The sequence below is a fragment of the Osmerus eperlanus genome, chromosome 14 (genome assembly GCF_963692335.1).
Source record: "Osmerus eperlanus chromosome 14, fOsmEpe2.1, whole genome shotgun sequence".
NCBI lineage: Eukaryota > Metazoa > Chordata > Actinopteri > Osmeriformes > Osmeridae > Osmerus > Osmerus eperlanus.
Genome location: NC_085031.1, coordinates 7,899,349 through 7,918,904, shown reverse-complemented (window position 1 = coordinate 7,918,904; position 19,556 = coordinate 7,899,349). Strand labels below are relative to the sequence as shown.

Here is a 19,556-nt window from a genome sequence, read left to right as displayed (position 1 = left end):
GGTTTAGACAAACAGATAGCTACCCTCTGTGATAAGCTGCGGGGAAGTATTGATCGACCCTGACCAGTAGAGATGGATGGGAGGAGGGGTGCAGCACTAACCACCTGCCCCAGTATGGCAGAAGGCCCACACCAAGATTTTACTCTCACTTACAATCTTCTCTATTTTAGGTCAACCTATAACATCCTAAAAGTCCCAACTGCTCATATTACAGAACACATAAATTTTTGTTTGGGGAGTTGCTTTTATTTACTATGACTATTCAGATATATTGTAAGCAAGTGATCCCCACCAGCTTCTGTTTCCACAGGCAGCTCATAAAAATACTAGACACTTTAGAAGATGACAGGATAGATGCATGAACGAGGTACAGTGATTAACCACATATCAGAGAGATCCAAAGTCACCTTGCTCCTGTCACCACTCTCAAAACTATTTATATATCTGTTCCATGAGACATTGAAAAGAACAGAAACACATGCATGTGACTGACTGCTAATCTGTTGAGCTAGCATCAAGTTATCAGAGGTTATGTTTGTGTTCAATCCCAGGTTGGCTCCTTATTACAAGACAGAAGTCCCGGTCAGAACCACTACAATTCTATAAACAAGATCAGTTCAAATGCAGCTTACGGTCAAGCCTGGTTCGAACCTTGTACTGACTTCTGTCTGAGTTCAGCTCAGGTCAAGGCTGCCAATCAATCCTGGTAACTATGGATACCATGGTCCTTGGCCTGTGCTGGAAAGGCTAAGCTAAATATAAGGATTAACCCTGGAGATCGTGACTTGGTCTGTGTGTTCTGTAGATGTCTTTGTATTTTACCTTTCCGTTTCCCAGTACACGTCAACTTAGAATCTGACTTTTGAGAACCCCAGGATACTGTCAGCACAGATTCAGTCTAAAGGGACCTTTGTGACATTCTCTTATGACAGACGAAGAGAAACGCTTGGCTCCAGGATTGTTTGTGAGCAGAGAAAGGGGGCTTGATAAAATGTACCAGGACTGGCAGGAAGGCCACCTTATATTTACTTGTCCTTGGAGCTGATAACTATTAGATTGCCTGTGTGAATGAACTAGGTTCCTTTCACTCCACACATGCCCCAGGCTCAGCCTTACACCATATCTACTACCTGTGTGAAACAAGAGCCTTACTCCAGTTTATGGATAAATTAAATTTCAGAAGCAAAATGTATGTCTTTAGGAAGGGAGGATTGTTTTTCTGTGCTACCATGCGTTTGTTCCACCAATACAGTGAGCCAGCAGATGTCATCCATCTGCTCTGCAACTATTTTAAAAAGCATGAGCTGAATTTTATTTACAATAAACTCCAGCATCTACTGGTCTCATGTACAAAGCAGAAGTAATCTACAGTAACTACTTTTGGCGACTGACTAGGGTCACTGATATAATTCTGGATTTGACTACTGAGCCGTTATAGGGATTTAGCTCATCTTTAACCTTGCCTTGGTCTAAAGGGTTTTGTAGGGCTTCAGAATTGTCTATTGGCAAGTTTCCTATGGCTACTGATAAACAGGATAAATGGTGAAACATGCACACAAGCAAATATACATCTGTGGTTTAAATACAACATATTAAAGCAAGGGGAGGGTGCAGGGGAGGGTGTGGGAACATTCTATCAGGATCATGTCAAACAATTTCACATGACGAACATAAGAGAACACCAACAGGTTCCATGTTTCAGGTTTATTTTGACCCATGTTACAGAATATGAACCGCAGGGGCTTACAGAATAGTGACATTTAACAAAAGTGAACTTTGCCCCCTGAAAAAACAGCAGCCCCTCAAACAGAAGTCAACGAAGACCACATCTACAGAGAGTAGAGGGCAAAACAAAGGGAGAGGGGACAGAATATCAAAAGTCCTGTCCATCATTCTTATTTCCTCCACCTTTGTACCTGAACTGCATAGGAGGAGATGTTTCCTGCCTCCACTCCCAGATATTCCTTCAACAAGAGCTGAGAGGAAACATGGAATCATAGACATTTTGAGATTCGACCAGAGAGGCTCAACCGGCAAAAGCTTCCGTCTGCCATTTTTCTACTTTAGCAGCAGTCAGATGTGCAGACTATTTGATATTGCACAAGGTTAACAAGTGCTCTCAATGAAAAAGAATCACATTCAAGTTAATGATAAAAGACATACAAAAGGTGACATGAGCTTAGTGTCATGTGTAAAGTGCCCTCTAGGTTCAGTGGTGTTAGAAAACGGAGAACTAAACAACAAAAAGGAGAACTGAACAAAAAAACAAAAGGAATTTCATTTTTAAGAGCGTGTTAATGTCAAATCACAGCTTAATTTAATCTGTTCTTAATACTTCTGTAAGATGTAATGTGTGTATATACACACACACGAGAGAGATTGAGAGAGAAATAATTTCATAGAAATACATTTACAGCTTTTTGAATAGGGAAAGGCATAACATATTGATATATTATTTGTGACACAAACCTTTCCGCTTTCCCCAAGACTGAAACCAAGAAGGAGCATACACTGTTAATTACTATGTAATCAAAGCAAACACAAGGTACATTTTCATGCCATTGCCATAGCACTACGACAACCATGTTATTATCACGTACACGCATTGATATGGATAAGAATCCGTTTCCAATCAGCCAGATTTACACACTATTTCATATATTGTCAAAAAGAGTAAACAACATTATCGTCAGTACAAATACATCAGAGTGTTTCTTTTGTTAAGAATGACAATAACAATAAAAATATAAAAAATGATCCCCTTTCCTTCTTGACAAAAGAAGCTTAAAAAATCTGTCCCCCCCCATCCACTGTCCCTCCCTCTCCAGTAGATAGAACTTATTCTAAACAGGAAGAGTTGACAGATGGACATGTGTGTCCCCGGTCAGGCTGCGAGGAGGGTGTGGCTGATCTCCAGATGAGGGGATTTTTCTGTATTCCTAAGGTAATCTGGTGGTGCTGTAAGGATTGGGGGGGGGGGGGGGGTAGTTACATCAGCATCGTAGAACAGTTAGTTACAGAGAGAAAGAAAGAGAGAGTGTGTGCAGGAACCAGATTAAGGCCCATCATGCTCTGCTACTTGGCAGGGTGTGAGTATAGTACTGTACTGTAGGCGTACAAACAGGAGCTGTTGAAATGCATAAGAGGTTCCAGCACTGTAGATTGCACTCGAGGCAAGAATGGGTGACGTTCGAAGCCCCATCCAAACCCCCAGCACCTTAGATTGACCCAGACACATGAGAGGACATGGGCTGGTCGGCTCAGTTAAGTCTGTCCAGTCTCCTCCTGCCACCGCGGTGACACATCCAGTAGGCATACAGTACAACATGCTTGCATACACTACTCCAGCCACCACGGGCCGGACGAGGGCAGCAGCCTCATTCCCGTGGATGCCACTTTGGCCACTTGTTCTAGTCGACGCCCTCGAAGCCCTGGGCGTTCTCCACGGCCATGAGGAGCTTTTCTCGCAGGTCGTCGAAGGTCTCGTAGGTGGGCAAGTCCAGGCGGTTGAAACTGGAGAGTGGACGGGAACACTTATCAACACTTAAGGCCCCGTCACACCATAACGTTCTGGTCAAAGTTCTCTGAACGTTCTAATCGTTCAATTTCGAGCGTTCTAGGGCGAGGTGGACACATCTGGCGTGTGACTAACGCATGACTAGGGTGGGACTGACGCATAACTAGCGAGGGACTTACGCATGAGGAGCGTGTAACAACGACCAAGACAGACACCTCTGAAAACTATTAGCGTGTGATGACGTGTCACTGGCGTGTGAATAACGACAGAGTAGCGTTTTGCTGGCGTGTGGGTTTTATGACCAAACGGGTATAAAACACTGGAATATCAGTGGATTCAGTTGTTCTGAACAGTAAACATCATGCCGCCTAGACGACATAAGGGTAAGAGGGGGGGCTTCTGCTACTAGCGAGTGAGTTTTTCACTTCAAAGCAAACGATGAATAACAACCAAGTAACGCTAGGGTAACGACTGTGATACATGAACTAACGATAGACAAACGTGTGCAACGTTAGTCAAACGTTCCACAAACGTTCTTCAGCGTTATCCAGCGTTCAAAATTAAACGTTGAAGAACGCTGGTCGCAATGAGTACTTTTGTGCATGTTCAAAACTTTTTTTTTGGACCAGCGTTCTCCACCGATTACCGACGATTACCAGCGTCACCAGCGTCCACACAACGCTCTTCTGGCGCTATACCAGCGACCATGGACGATTATCAACGTTTCCTCTAACGTCATAGAACGTCGACCAGAACGTTATGGTGTGACGGGGCCTTTAGAAGCAGAGCTCTGAGGCATCAGCCGTGTGGTGATATACACTGATCAGCCATTACATTATGACCACCTGCCTAATATGGTGTAGGTCCCCCTTTTGACGCCAAAACAGCCCTGCCCTGAGGCACGGACTCCACTAGACCTCTGAAGGTAGGCTGTGGTATCTGGCACCAAGACGTTAGCAGCAGATCTTTTAAGTCCTGTAAATTTGTCCTTTTGCCTTTGTAAAGCTCTCTCTTGGAAGTCGCTTTGGATAAAAGCGTCTGCTAAATGAATAAATGTAAATGTAAATTGTGAGGTAGGGCCTTCACCTTCATTGCCTAATACATCCCACACACTGACAGGTGCCATGATAATGAGATAACCAGTGTTATTCACTTCATCTGTCAGTGGTCATAATGTTATGGCAGATCGGGTTATTTGCATGGTGACAAGTCAAGCCTGTGCACACAGCGCACAAGAAGCCCACAGGACCCCAGTGTGGAGGTGGTTGATGTGGGCCGGTTCTCACTTCGACGGTTACTTACCAGGTGTGGGCTCTGGGCAGTTTTTCTGGGGTCCCCCACTGTTCAATGGTGAAGAGCTGGGGTCCATTGGAACCTGACACAGAGACATGGAACAAATGTAGGTGGTTAGATTGTACACAGGCCCAGCTCCAGAACACAGGCCCAGCTCCAGAACACAGGCCCAGTTCCCGAACACAGGCCCAGCTCCCGAACACAGGCCCAGCTCCAGAACACAGGCCCAGCTCCAGAACACAGGCCCAGCTCCCGAACACAGGCCCAGCTCCAGAACACAGGCCCAGCTCCAGAACACAGGCCCAGCTCCCGAACACAGGCCCAGCTCCAGAACACAGGCCCAGCTCCAGAACACAGGCCCAGCTCCCGAACACAGGCCCAGCTCCAGAACACAGGCCCAGCTCCAGAACACAGGCCCAGCTCCCGAACACAGGCCCAGCTCCAGAACACAGGCCCAGCTCCAGAACACAGGCCCAGCTACACAGCAGCTCACCGTAGAGCTCAGCAAAGCCATTCATGGGAACCCTCGACGTCCCTGTGACAAACTGCAGCAGTCGGATCCTCTTCTCGGCGTCCATCAGCAGTACGGCCTGCAGAGAGACGGGGCTCGTCAACATCTGCTACATCAGCGGGGCTCAGAAACATCTGCTACATCAGCGGAGCTCAGAAACACAGCTCTGAGACACCCCACACACAAACGGATTACCTAATGCAAATATCACACTGAGGTTTAACAGTAGCTAATATATTATACTGCAACATGTTTTTAAGAGTTTGTAGATCAGTGGTATGGTTCTTATTTAACCATTAGGATACTAATATGAGCTAAGGAGGGTGCTAACCAGGTAAAGGTTCCATATAGTTGTGCTCTAATTAAGTATCTTAACATATTCCATCTCATGGAAAGGATAGGGGATGTTTGAGTTTCTACTCAATCAACCATTTTGACCCTGAAAGATGTGTGTGTGTGTATGTGTACAACATTAGCCTGGCTCCGGTCAGGAGATAACGGGATAACTCTCATTCTTTCATCAGTGTAAACACGGCCGTTTCACCAAACAGACTTTGATCTTTACATGCCGTTAACCTGTCGTGAGCTTGACTAAGCTTCTGTAGAACCATCCAGCACATGGTATAAACTACAGATGGACGTCTGCATGTCGAGTCTGTCCCTGAGTCCTTTTATCACAAGCAATGAAGTACATTGCAGCTAATTAACTTGATAAAAAATGTCCAACAAGGTATCAAATTAGTTCCAAAATTGACTAGAGGGGAATTATCCGTGAACTGAAGTCTTTAGCCTGCAAACTGCTTGACTTTGCTCACAATCGCACACGTTTTATTTAACACACGATGGCACCTGCACAGAGCACACTAATACTTTTTCTTTGAGGGCTTTGTGGCTCAGAATGCAGGCAGGCAGGGCAGGTCATACAGGCTTGTATTTCATTGAAGACTGATGGTGACCTTTCACACACTGCTGTGCTAAACATAGGAGCCGGCCAAGGCAGGTCTGTTTGGACACTAATACAGGCCTGCTACCTGTATTAGAGGGTGTTTGTGTGTTTTGTAGGTGTGTGAGTGTGTGTGTGTGACTAACCTTCCAGAACCACTGGATGACAGGGTGGTTGGGGCAGTAGCCATTTTTGTAGACGGTGTGTTGTCTCCAATCGTTGACATCCACATCACCGAGCCCACACATCAATAGCTGAGAGAGAGAGAGAGAGAGAGAGAGAGAGAGAGGGAGAGAGACAGGAGAGAGGGAGAGAGACAGGAGAGAGGGAGAGAGAGAGAGAGAGAGACAGGGAGAGAGAGAGAGAGAGACAGGGAGAGAGAGAGAGACAGGGAGAGAGATTAGGGAAAGTAAAGAAGAGAGAGAGAGAGCCCAAGTAGAAAGAGAGAGACGCACACAACACTGTCAGTTCTACTAATCTCACTCATTAGAAATGAACTGTTTACTTGCCAAGAGGCACAGAGCACCCTCAGCCGTCTGACAGAGGGAAGTGTTCCTGAGGGCAGGAATGCCAAGCTTCCCATCCACCACTAAAACACTGGCGTACAGTGATACCTGCTGTCCTGTTTAGTCTGACCCTCAGTAACATGTTAACATCTATGACAGCGTCACAGTAAGTTTTGAGAGACTGATTCGGTGAACAATACCTCCAGCTCGTTTTCATCAAAGATCTTGATCAAGTCAATGAGAATGAGCTCCGTGAACCCCTGGAAGACAAACACAGGGCAGCATCATGAGTTAGATCTACACACACACACACACACACACACACACACACACACACAGTACAGTGTGCTAGCAACACACCCCTGTCGTTGACAAGTGGACACCACACAGCTCACAGAGAGGTGCTGCCATCATGAGGCCTGTTGGGGAACTGCTCTTTTACCTCAAGAAATGCATTCATCTGCTTCTGGACCCGGTTGACAAACCTCCACTGGATGACTAGGCTGTAAGACGGGAAAAATAAGCTCTAAATGCATATCAGATCACAAACTTCCCAAATATTTTACACAGATTCAGGTCTCAAAAGACTTCAGACAGAAGCTTAATTTATTTTGATAAAAGCGATATTTTCCTTACTCAATGTATTCCTTCTTGTTGTCGTTGGTGACCAGCAGATCTGATCCACTGGGTTTCAGGTCGACCTGGTATGTCTGGAGGGCACACATTCCTATCATTGTCACAGGCTCAAGCAGGCTCCAGCTGTACAATTGTGCAATATCCTGAAATGCTCTTGCTCGTCCATTCCACACCCGGCGTCTTAGTTCCTGGTGTGGGGGTGGGGCTGTGTGTATGTGTGTGTGTGAAGGGGGGATTTTGTACCTGTCCAAAGTTGTCCTCGTCGATACTGAACCGCAGGTCCAACTCAGTGGGGTCATTCTCCAGAATCCACTTTAGAGAGTTGTAGTATTCACTGTCCTGAATTAGCAGGGGGGGGGGGGTAAAAAGATGAAAAAGAATCAGGTCAATACTGTACATCCTGAGCCAAGTTATTTCCGGAGAAGTGTCAAAAGATCTAGAAATACCGATAAAGAATGCCTAATAAATAGCACATTGCTGAGACCATCATGGCATGGTCACACCTAACATTACTGACCATTATGCGGTGTGATAACTCAAGTCAGTATTGTGTAATGTCAAAACATGAGCAACACGTACTTGCACTTATGCAAATACATTGTGGAACAGTCTGTAATAACAAGTGTTGACGCATAGAATCAACAGGTGTCGCTCTGAGAGCAGGTCTCTGCTCTGCACTTTCAAGCAGCTGTAGTAAGCCTGCATCCTACTGATAAGACTGCTACTCAATGTTTGACTTTCCCTATGACTGCTTATGTCATGTCAGGGTAACAGGAACACTCAGGACATGTTTGTTAATAGGATGTAGTGAAACACTGGGAGGGAGCTTGCTGTAGACACCCACCACAGACTCCATGTCCTTCAGAGAAATCTGCTTCCCCAGCATCATCTTGTAAAAGGGCCGGATAAAGAACCCTAGAGAGACAGTTGAGTACAGGGTTGAGCTGTTCAGCCGGGCTTTTGTAGTCTTTTCAGGATTTGGAAAACGTCATACTAAGTCAGGCCCATTCAACAACAGGCTGGACCTCTTACCATCCAATAGCTTCCCGTGGAAAACGGCCATCCCAGCCACGCGGCCAATAAACTTGAAGTAGGAGAGGTGGTCCTCATTGCACAAGCCGGAGTTGGGGTTGATCTGGAGAGTGTAGTTATCTCTGAGGACCACCAAGAGAGCAGGGTCAAATATATTACATTTACATTTAGTCATTTAGCAGACGCTCTTATCCAGAGCGACTTACAGTAAGTACAGGGACATTCCCCCGAGGCAAGTAGGGTGAAGTGCCTTGCCCAAGGACACAACGTCAGTTGGCATGACCGGGAATCGAACTGGCAATTACTAGCCCGATTCCCTCACCGCTCAGCCACCTGACTCCCCAATATTACCAGGTCAGAAGGACCCATTTCACACAGACTCATCCTACTCCTGGACCACCATTTTGCTTTTTACAAGGAACCCCCTAAAACTCCTGTTGGTAGAAATTCCTTTAACCCAAGGGCTCCTGCTATTATTGTATGTATTAATATTTTTAGAAATCTTTTTCCTTTTGGGTCAGACGCTGTGTTTTTGTGGAAAGGTGAGACAGGCTGTGGGGAATACTGCAGCTATTCAGGAAACCAGGAAGAATGAGAGGAAACGGGTGCCCAGAAACTTGAGGAAGCTATAGAAGGAACGGGGAGGAAAGCCAGACGATTTCCAGAACTCACGTGGCCGAATACTCAAAGAGGCCGTAGTAAGGGTTGAACATCTCTTTGGACAAAAGGAAGAACCACTCTCTGGCCACGCCCCCGTAGTCCAGTCCCTTCTCTGACTCAAACTCGATCCAGAGACGGGCCTTGAGGATGTCCGGCCTCTTCAGCGACATGATGCGCCGGTACGACTCCTCGAAGATGTTGTTCCTGTGGAGCTTCATCTCAAAGCGGTTGGGGATGTCGGCCTGCCAGACAGCGGTCATTACATTTAGTCATTTAGCAGACGCTCTTATCCAGAGCGACTTACAGTAAGTACAGGGCAAGTAGGGTGAAGTGCCTTGCCCAAGCCACTTCACTTCATTTGACATTGAATATTGAAAAAACTTTTTTGACTAAAGCTTGTTTTACAGCACATTCATTAGAGGGCTCATTCCAAGTTGATAAGTGTCAGTGATAAGCAATTATAATTAAGCCCATCAAGTGGGTGTGGGATAGGAAGAGAGACTTTACCGGTTTCTTCAACTTCTTTCTGAAGTAATCATATTTCTGTTTGAATTCTCTAGAGTACGGCACAGCCTGCAAAGGAACACACACACACACACACACACACACACACAGCAGTCAGAGACAGGCTAATCTACCCTTCAGGGATTTGGATTTCCAGACAGACAGCATCTATAAAGTGAAACATGGAACCTGCTGCTGAAGCGAGAGCACAGAAGAAACACAAGGTGGCAGGACTGAGTGGGGGTGCACCTCCAGGCAGGACTGAGTGGGGGTGCACCTCCAGACAGGACTGAGTGGGGGTGCACCTCCAGACAGGACTGAGTGGGGGTGCACTTCCAGGCAACACCCGCCCGTTCCAAACATAAACATGTTTACACTGCAGATTGGGCCGCCATACAATCATCTTTGAGCTTGTTATCATCATGATCAGAGAGCTTTTAGAGAGCCATCCTGCCCCACCCCTTCCTGTATGCTGGACTGGACGGCCCAGGATACTTACAGGTCCTGTGATGGCCGGGCTCTGGAGACGGGGGTCTTCCCATTGGGTGTTCTTGGTGTCTGAGTGAGAAGGTCAGATGAAATCTCAAAAAGCATGTTGTGAAAACCACACACACACACACACATACATATATACACAAAAGGTACACACCCAAGTCATTTCCTGCTTGTTAGCAAGGAACATGTCAACACATCCATAATGTGTCCTGTTAGTTTGAATAATTAATGTGCGGTAAGATGATGATGCAGAGAAGGTTTTTTTTTGTAATTGATCTGGGAAGGGAACATTCAGTATGAACAGATGTTTCCACTGATAAGGTGTTCTGGAACAGGCACTCTGTACTTGTATCTGTTGAAACTAGCAATCTGGGATTCAGAGAGTGGGAGGGAGTGACAAAGAGAGAGATGCAGTACGGAGACCGAAAGCAACAGGAAAAAAAAGAACAGAGTAGAGTGAGACAGTCCCATACAGACAGGAGAGAGAGAATATATGCATTTGAAAGGTTGAAAGAGAGAGACAGAGAGAGAGACAGAGACAGACAGAGAGAGACAGAGAGAGAGAGAGAGAGAGAGAGAGAGAGAGAGAGAGAGACAGAGAGAGACAGAGAGAGACAGAGAGAGACAGAGAGAGAGAGAGAGAGAGGAGAACAAAAGGAAATGACACGAGGACTATGCTTGGGGCAAAGGACAGGAAGTGGGCTTACTGTGGTCGATGTAGAAGGTGCGTCCATCTGCGTGGATACGCTCCTCCCAGCCGGGCTACAGAGAGGTGGAGGACATAGAAGTGTCAGAAACACACTCACGTGCATCAGGGGTCAATGACTAAAGACAACACACCACCTTAGAGAACAGATACTGCCCCAACCACCATGTCAGCCAAGGGTTGTGGAAGGTCTCACACACACGCGCGCATCTCGTGGCAGGCCAAGGAGACCAGTGCTGCATAAGTCCAAATCAGTACACCAGCAAGGTGACCACAGTGAAGCAGGCCACAGACACAGTACACTGGCAGTCACAGGCAAGCAGTGGAAACGGGGGCCAAGTGCAGGGGGGCCTGGCCCCTGATAACCCAACACCACCACCATGTATCTCTCCTTAAGGTGTGTGCGGGAGGCGGGAGGGGGAGCTGATCAGCATGCAGCACTTCCTCACCCTGTACCTAATCTGACCTACATCTCCCTCCACCCCTATTCTGCTCCCCTTGTCTATCAGCTTATCGTAAGGCAGCAGATCTGAGGAGGCTATGAAGGGCTAGGGGGAGAGGTCAGTGGCTGGTAGTGGTGGTGCTGGGGCGGGGAGGGGGCCGAATAGAGAGACAATGAAGGAACAGAGGAGTGTTGGGGGGGGGGCGGGGCGGGAGGGCAGAGTCATCCATGCCAGTTATGATAGAACAGTCTGGAAGCAAGGCCGTTCAGACAAGACCAGACCGGACAGGCAACCGAGACGAGCAGAGGATACGGGAGAGAGGGGAGGCAGGCTGCACGACCAACCTCCTCTAGTAGGTTCTGCCACAAGCATGAACGGAGCACACACGAGAGGTCTCCCACGCCATGGAGAGGACAGAGAGAAAACACACACATACACACCACGAGTCCGTGAGAATGTCACTCGCACTGAACACCGCTTTAAGGCTTTGGTTAGTAAGTACAGTACAGTCCATTGGTTAGAATAAACGAGCCAGGTTTGGTCATACGGAGTGGACTCTGGAGCTTAAGTCCTGAGTGCACGGGTCGGGGCTCCCTCTTCCCTCCCCTGCCCTGCCCTGGTCCACTGCCTCGAACACAACCCACACGCTAACACTACCCAAGGCTGTGTCGTCTTGTTAGTGTCATCACACAAGTCATGACTGTGTAGTAGTCAATGTAACATGAACAATGCACTTCAGATGCTATCAAGAAACAGCCAGTTATGACTCAGTTATGTACTGTATGTGCCACCAAACTGAGCACCACTTTGCTTTTTCACGTGGTTGTAGAAGACTTTCTACTTTTGGTATATTATTAATCATAGCACATGTGAAATGACAGTGTGCAACTATAGACTGTGCGTAATCAAATGCATGTTACTCAATTGGATACATGGTCTATTACACGGTACTTACACAGTACGTAATTACAGTGTAACAAGAACACCCATGTCAAGTATTAACACCAAACACTTATTTTCTTATTTCGACCGAGAACTGAGTCTCTGTGATGGTTCAGACCTGGGAGACCGGATGAACATGTATTCCGGATGAGCGTGTGTGTGTGTGTGTGTGTGTGTACATTGTGAGGAGAGACAACCTGGAGGATGTGGCCCCCAGGCTGGTAACCGAGTAGCCCTGTGCCATGTCATAAAGAAGGCCTCAGCCAATAGGAGACTTCTATACCGCTGCTCCTCCTTCCTTCTCCGTCCCAAATCAAGTTCATTGGGACCTCAGTACAGAACTTCTTCTACTCTCTGAACCTGCTCTCTTGCCGTACTGGTGGCTTCCTTTCCCCAAACTCGAGCTCAGAGGGCCCTCCAAACCAGGAGGGTCAAGGGTCGTTCTACTGGGACGCTCTGACTCAGGACCAGACTAGGAGGAGGAGGGGTTTAGCTTTCCCGGATGAGTGCTGCTACTCACAGGAAGAGGTCCTAGGTCACCCGGATCCAAAGACGCCTTGGTCCTCAAGTGGACCGGATACTTCAACCTGGGGTCCTCCTGGGGTGGGGGGGGGGGGAATGCAGAGAGCGACAAAGAAAGATAAGTAGTCACATGAGCAACTGATTAGTCATCTGTGTTTTCCATTGGACAAAGAAAGTGGGATGGAAAATCAATGAAACCCCCCCTCCTCAAATGTCCAAGGGGGAGACATTAAATCAATACTAGTTCATGTGTCTCTGCTGTGATTTTTGCAGTGCGCCTACTTCAAGTCACAGAGCTTTTCAGACACCGAGCTACCTTGGTGATAGCTGCCTGTCTATGTGGTGTTGGCATCTCACCCAGGTTGTGACCCTGCTGTTGTGGTCTATGAAGAAGGGCCGCCCGTTGGGAGCTATCCTCATCTCCCAGCCCGGGGGCAGGAAGCTCTGCTGGGGCTTGTGCTGTGACTTGGGGGAGCTGTAGGGGGACGGCTGGGGAGACTGGGGGTTGGAGAGGGTGTCCTTTACCGCCCGACGCACCTGGATGTTGCTGGCCCCCTGAGGCAAACACAGGGACACAAACCAGGAAGAGAGGTTAGATGGTAGATTTCGACCAACCAATCAAGAGTGCATGTTGATGCTACTGACGCCTACCAGTGCATAGTTGGGTGAGGGGTATTATTAGACGGTTATTAGAGGGCTACACAAACTTTATTAACTTAATTTAAGGAGTGCAATTAAGAAGAAGAAACATTCAGCCATGCCTGAGTTCTTAATATCTACAGTGAACTGACCCTGGCTTACATATCTTTAATCACTTTAAATGCAAGTGTGTAAGCCTGGCTAACAAGTTCCTGCAACAGTCTTTTAAAACAAATTATCTTTCTGGTCCTTAAGTAATGTCTGCTTTTTAATAGGAGAAAGGACCTTTTTAATTATTCTACTAATCCTTTCCTCACGTCACCCGGGAACCTTTTCTAATTACCAGTCGTGAGTCGCTCTTTTTGTCTCTCTCGGCGGTTAAGAACGCCCTACTTCTTTCCTTCTGTCTCTCTTTAAATATATTCTCTTCATTTATAGAATACATCTCCACAGACCCCATTGGAAAACAAAACCTTTCTACCACGTTGGAAGACTACACTTGCCTAATTAGCGAAGTTAACACTTTCGTAGCCTTGTCCTAAGCATCTCGATATAAATCAAATGAAGGAAAGTAGAGAAAACTTCAATGAGCCCTCAGTTAAAACAGTCAGTTCAGTCCTACACACAGTTCACTCATATCAACTGCTGAAGTCACCATCATTTGTGATGCAAGATCGTCTTAAATACTACTTGCACTTGGGCCTCGGGTATGGCTGACATTATGGTATACAAAAATGTCCCCAGTGTCTTTATCATATTATTAAGTAATGGTTAATTCGACACCCATGTGAACACTTGTCATGAAATGATAAAACAGTATGTTAATATTCTAAACATGGTCAAAAGCACGTTTTAAAGCCACTAACCCAGACACTAAACTGCTGTGTGGGATCTTTCCACCTGAAGCATCTCTCATGAACCAGGTATGACTAACAGGACCAGAGATGGTGGAGTCAGTACTATAACTTAACCTTAGAGACCACTCACAGGACATGAAATGAGGATTATGAACAGATTAAAAAATCTAAATGGATTAAACGACTGATAATGGAGGTCAGGTAAATATATTGTTGACGCACACAATAGGGCAGGGCAAATAGGTCTGCTCACGTGACCATTTTTAAACATCTCCCAGTGAGAGAGGAAGCAAGAGAGGAAGAAAACTAGAAATCAAGAAAGACCGAAAGCAAAATATATAAACTAAAAAGCAAGAAAGAATGAACAGGAGGAAAGCAAGGGGGGGTGGAACATGCATTTTTAAGGTTGGCAGATCTGAGAGGACTGGCAATATGGGGGTGCATGTCTAGAAGGTGATGTGTAAGGAGGGAGGAGGGCTCACCTCCAGGGGGGTGGACAGGGTAACTGTGGGGGAACTGAGGCTACGGGGCCGGCGGACTTGGGGCTCGATTATGTGACTGTTGGAGGCTGAGGCTGAGGAAGAGGAGGGCGAAGGGCTGGCCGCCGCGGGCCCTGGGGAGGCTGCCGAGGTGCCGGCTCTGTCTTCAGGTAGCTGACAGAAGAAAACACTGGTCAGTTTACACACGCAGGAGCTCAAGCTACCATACCATGCGCTCCAGAACACTAACCCTGTGGAAAGAAACTGGAGGAGAAAAAACTAAATACAAGTCAAGAGGAAAGGAAAGAGTGGGAGAGGGACTTGGTACAAAATGGTGGGGTGTGGGGGGGGGGAGGGGGGAGAGAGAAGTAGAGCAGTAGAGAGAGCGAGACAGAGAGAGAGAGCTAGAGAGAGAGCGAGAAAGAGAGAGAGTGAGGTAGAGAGAGCGTTAAGAGACAGAGAGAGAGAGAGCAAGAGAGAGAGACAGAGAGAGAGAGAGAGAGAGCTAGAGAGAGAGCTAGAGAGAGAGCTACAGAGAGAGAGCAAGAGCCAGGCAACAGGCCCAAAAAGAAGGCTGTTTCTGGGTGGACTCTGTTCCAAGTGGCAGCACAGGAAAGGAGGGGGGTCAGGCCAGGAGGGGATGGGAGGGGGCAGGCCTGAGTACCTGCACAACAGGTCTGGTCCAAGTGGTGCTGCGGGTGTTATGGTTGACGTAGTAGGTGCGTCCCTTGGCGTCCTTCCTCTCCTCCCATCCAGGGGGCAGTCCTGGGGTGGTCAGGGCGTAGGCCGCAGACGAGGGCGACTGGCCAAGCAGAGAGGCAAGTTAAAACAGCTGGTAAGATCTGTGCCAGGAGAACCTTCTATACTTTTAACTGTGAAATTACTTCCTGACTGGGGGAAAACAATAGAAAATGGGTTAGGGTTTAGAAATGTTAGTGCTTCTCCTCCAGCAAGGGTGATTCTTAACACAAAATAACTTTCACCACTGTTTTATCACATTATTATTATTATTACTACATCACAACAATAACAAAAATGTATATGCAAGATGGAATGACATGAACTTTGAAGAACAAAACACACAAAAAACTATTTCAACACACGATTAATGAACTGCAACATTGAAGAACTGGTGGTACCACAGCTCCTGGCCATAAAGTGGTCACACGATACTGAGGTGTGAGGTAACTGAGTTTCTAATACTCAGCTCCACATACACACATGAAGCAGAAGGACTGCGAGTGTGTGTGTGTTGGGCAGGGGGAGGGGGACCGAATTGCGTAGCTAGCTAAGATGGCGGCAATACGCGTGATGTTCTGTGCAAGTGGTTGGTTATTTACCATGGGCTCCTCTACGCCCGTGACTGTCTGAGCTCTGGTTCTTCTGGTCTGGGAGCTCTGCTGGTAGACAACAGGGTTCTTTAGAGATACATGTTTTGTGGAGGAGCAGGGAGTCATAGGGCAAGGGAGTCATAGTGAGTGAGTGAGGTACAGGGGGAGGCTGTGGTGGTGGCAGGAGGTGATTAGGAGAAGGAGGAGGGACTTGGAGGGCGGTGGTGGGTAAAAGAAGGTGATAGTGGCGTAGTACCAAAAGAAACAGTAGAAGGGGCAGTAAGAACAGGGAGTTTGTTGGCTGAGCGGTGAGGGAATCGGGCTAGTAATCCGAAGGTTGCCAGTTCAATTCCCGGTCATGCCAACTGACGTTGTGTCCTTGGGCAAGGCACTTCACCCTACTTGCCTCGGGGGAATGTCCCTGTACTTACTGTAAGTCGCTCTTGATAAGAGCGTCTGCTAAATGTCTAAATGTAAGAATCTTCAACTTTGATTTGTCATTGATTGATGGAATTCCAGGGTGAGATGAGGGTGAAAACAGGCAGTTAGGCATGATTTTGGTTGCTTTATTTTGGTTTAGAAAGTGTAAGGGATTTTCAGTGTACATCTGATCCGTATCAAAGAAGTCATCTTTCTGCACAGCGAATCTTGAAAGGGAGGCTTTTCATCACCACGGTTCAGGCTCCAGCTTGAAATCCTCAGGAGAAAAACCCTACAGACTGCGTGTGTTGGCATGAGTTGACAGCGCCCACATGGTGGACATCAGTGAGAGATGGTGTGACCGTGACCGAGCCACCTTCCCACCACACAGCGGTCGCGCTGCCTGTGACATCAATCACTTCCATCAGCGAAACCCCACTCGGCCACACACTCCTGTGGATGTTCTAGGGTTGCTAGAAGAGGTGAAATAGCTGTGTATTCTTGCCTTAGAGCCAAGTTAAGACAGTATAGCCACGCAATCATGTTTGAGGCATATTCTGAGGAGAATGTCCATACCGACGCTTTTTAAAAGCTTACACACTGCTGACACACTATGAACCACTGACAAGTTGCCTTTGAACAGACCTCAGAGGAGGGCGTCCACCAGTTTGGCTGCGACCTACACCACCCCGACTTTCTCTCCTCCTTGTCCTCTCTTTCTCCCTTCATACCTCTTTCTGCACATTCTTGGAAAATCTTCCCTGCTCCCAGTATCAAACAGGACTATTCACAGGGCTTCACAACGCCTTTCATCACAATAGAGTCTGTGGCGGAAGGCACATTCCAACAATCATAAACAATCCCCTAACTTGAAAGTCTGTGAAGTCCTGACTTGCTGGCCACTGGAACTTAGGGCTGAGCTGTCTTTGATTCAAATTGCGTAAAACGCTGCTCTGTCTCTGCTGGCGAAGCAGCCAGTAAGGAATGCTGGTGTGTGATCGAGCAGGTCGGTGAGGAAGTGAATCACCGTCCACACGGGAGGACCGGAGGAGGAAAAAGGAAGCGAGGCTGGGATGGTGGAGGTGGTGAGAAACGAGGGAGGAGGGAGGAGAGAGGAGGACCGAACAGGCTGCCCACACAGCGCGGGAGGTGTGAAGACGGGAACAATGGAGGGGAGAGAGAGAGAAAGAGAGAGAGAGAGACGGAGAAGTGAAAAGGAGGAAGAAAGCATTTACCGCGGGAGGAGGAGGCTGGGCTTGGAGGTCACTCACTCCATCTGTCATGCTGGAGGAACGCAGTCTGTTTGAGAGCTGACTCTGCTGAGGAGAGAGAGAGAGACGTCGAGTTAGAGCGAGGGAAAGAGCCCGAGACTGAAATAGAATGAGAGAGAACACAACATACAAAGTCACAGTCACAGATAAACAATGGACAAACAATGGATCCAATCGGAATGGATCCTTCATGGACAAGTCCCTTTCCCAAGCCCAGTGAGGAGTGTGATGTGGACAGAAAGTAAACCAGAGGCCCACCAGAGCAGAGCTGGGTCCTGCCACCTCTCCGTTGGTGTCGGGCCCCAGGGGGCCCGGGGTGAGGGACAGCCGCAGGGACACCTCATCGGAAAACTCCTGGGAGGCCGGCGTCTGCTCGAGGGGCGTCATGGCCAGCGAGGAGGAGGGGCCTGGAATAGGTTCGCTGGGGTCCTCCTCAGAGATTGGCTCCCAAGACTAGGAAGGGAGGAGTTACGTTTAACCATAGGTCTTTTTCTGTGCGCGTGTGTGTGTGTGGGTGTCTCTCACATCATCCATGTCTCTGGGCTCGACGTGTTCGTTCTCCAGGTCCTCGCTGATGTGGCGTCGCGAGCGGAACACCCTGTGGGCCTGCTGGGTGATCTGACGCTGCTGGTTGTCGCTCTCCGTTTCCGAGATCACGTCCCTGAGACACACAAACACAGGCTTAGAGACCTTTTCCAGTGTACTGCACAAGTCTGGGTCTAACATTTAACATCTAGAGCAGTCCTCATTCACTGTACGTGAGAACGTGTAATGTGATTCAGAGATGCAGGGACGACATACATGGTGCTGGGACGTTTCCACTGTGTAGTGCGTTTGTTGTGGTTGACGTAGTAGGTGCGCCCGAGGTTGTCCACCTTCTCCTCCCAGCCAGGGGGCAGCGGGGGCAGCAGCTGCTGGGGCCGCTGGGAGCCCGGGTCGGCAGAGTCGGCCACCTCCCACCCCTGGTCACGGATGTCACAAGCAGCAGATGGGTCAGACTAATGCCCTTGAAATTCATGGAATACATCCACTTTTTTCACCACATTTACAATGTATTTCCACAACACACACACACACACACACACACACACACACACACACACACACACACACACACACACACACACACACACACACACACACACACACACACACAAAGGTGGCTTTCTTTCCAGAGAACCTCATTTCCCCAAATCCAGGCAAATGAATAAATGGTCTTTCCAGAGAAGAACTACAGCCAGAGCTGAAGACTAGACCAGATGTTTTCTCCAGAAGGTCTGGCAGGAGCGATACTCACCTCTGCCTCCTCCCTTATATCCGCACCCTCCTCCTCTGGACCACCTTGCTTTGGTAGATAAGCCATCTTCAGACGCAGGAAGCCCTTCACCCTGGACTTGTGGCTAGAGAAACAATAGATACAAATAGTCACTCACAGGAGATCAGGGGTGGCGGGAGACCTCAGCAGAACCTCCTTAAAACTAGGATCCGGTTACATCCATCCCACTCTGACGGTTTCAGAGCAACATTTGGAGAAACTTGCCTCACACCAACCTAATAGATGTTCAATGTTAAACATAATAGTAGAACCAATTATTATAATGATTTCTTGTTCTTACTGGACAATCTAGGAGTATTTTGGGAGAAATTCGGTGAACGTGTGCTGATGTAGAACTGACCTTCGTGGACGGAGATTGAAGTCCTTAAATGTGTACGGACGCTCCATTGCAGGATCCTCCGTCTAAATAAAGAGCAACAATATCCCATGAGTCAACACAAACAAACGTGTCGAAGACAAAGCCGTCCCCGGTGAAGTTAGGAGGGCTAGGCTCCACAGAGCCCGCCATGCCTT

General features: G+C 47.8%; 1 protein-coding gene across 11 annotated transcripts in view; it reads right to left on the bottom strand.

The window, feature by feature from the left end:
• Positions 1-1,689: 1,689 nt before the first annotated feature.
• The window catches only part of nedd4l (NEDD4 like E3 ubiquitin protein ligase), a 33,153-nt gene continuing 15,286 nt past the window's right edge, over positions 1,690-19,556 (bottom strand). For 3 of the 11 annotated variants that reach the window (XM_062477621.1, XM_062477622.1, XM_062477613.1), the window contains 26 exons: positions 19,384-19,445; positions 19,005-19,107; positions 18,509-18,669; positions 18,233-18,368; positions 17,966-18,160; positions 17,672-17,755; positions 16,026-16,085; positions 15,350-15,487; positions 14,689-14,859; positions 13,068-13,265; positions 12,709-12,786; positions 11,591-11,605; positions 10,805-10,859; positions 10,102-10,160; positions 9,606-9,671; positions 9,111-9,340; positions 8,439-8,560; positions 8,251-8,321; positions 7,650-7,745; positions 7,407-7,480; positions 7,213-7,273; positions 6,971-7,030; positions 6,411-6,518; positions 5,304-5,400; positions 4,820-4,892; positions 1,690-3,513 (listed from right to left, as the gene is read on the bottom strand). In XM_062477621.1, coding sequence (XP_062333605.1) covers positions 3,411-3,513; positions 4,820-4,892; positions 5,304-5,400; positions 6,411-6,518; positions 6,971-7,030; positions 7,213-7,273; positions 7,407-7,480; positions 7,650-7,745; positions 8,251-8,321; positions 8,439-8,560; positions 9,111-9,340; positions 9,606-9,671; positions 10,102-10,160; positions 10,805-10,859; positions 11,591-11,605; positions 12,709-12,786; positions 13,068-13,265; positions 14,689-14,859; positions 15,350-15,487; positions 16,026-16,085; positions 17,672-17,755; positions 17,966-18,160; positions 18,233-18,368; positions 18,509-18,669; positions 19,005-19,107; positions 19,384-19,445 — 2,676 coding nt within the window. In that variant the 3' untranslated portion in view covers positions 1,690-3,410. The remainder of the gene's footprint in view (positions 3,514-4,819; positions 4,893-5,303; positions 5,401-6,410; positions 6,519-6,970; positions 7,031-7,212; positions 7,274-7,406; positions 7,481-7,649; positions 7,746-8,250; positions 8,322-8,438; positions 8,561-9,110; positions 9,341-9,605; positions 9,672-10,101; positions 10,161-10,804; positions 10,860-11,590; positions 11,606-12,708; positions 12,787-13,067; positions 13,266-14,688; positions 14,860-15,349; positions 15,488-16,025; positions 16,086-17,671; positions 17,756-17,965; positions 18,161-18,232; positions 18,369-18,508; positions 18,670-19,004; positions 19,108-19,383; positions 19,446-19,556) is intronic. The other 8 variants (XM_062477623.1, XM_062477617.1, XM_062477615.1 and 5 more) reach the window with 7 other exon arrangements.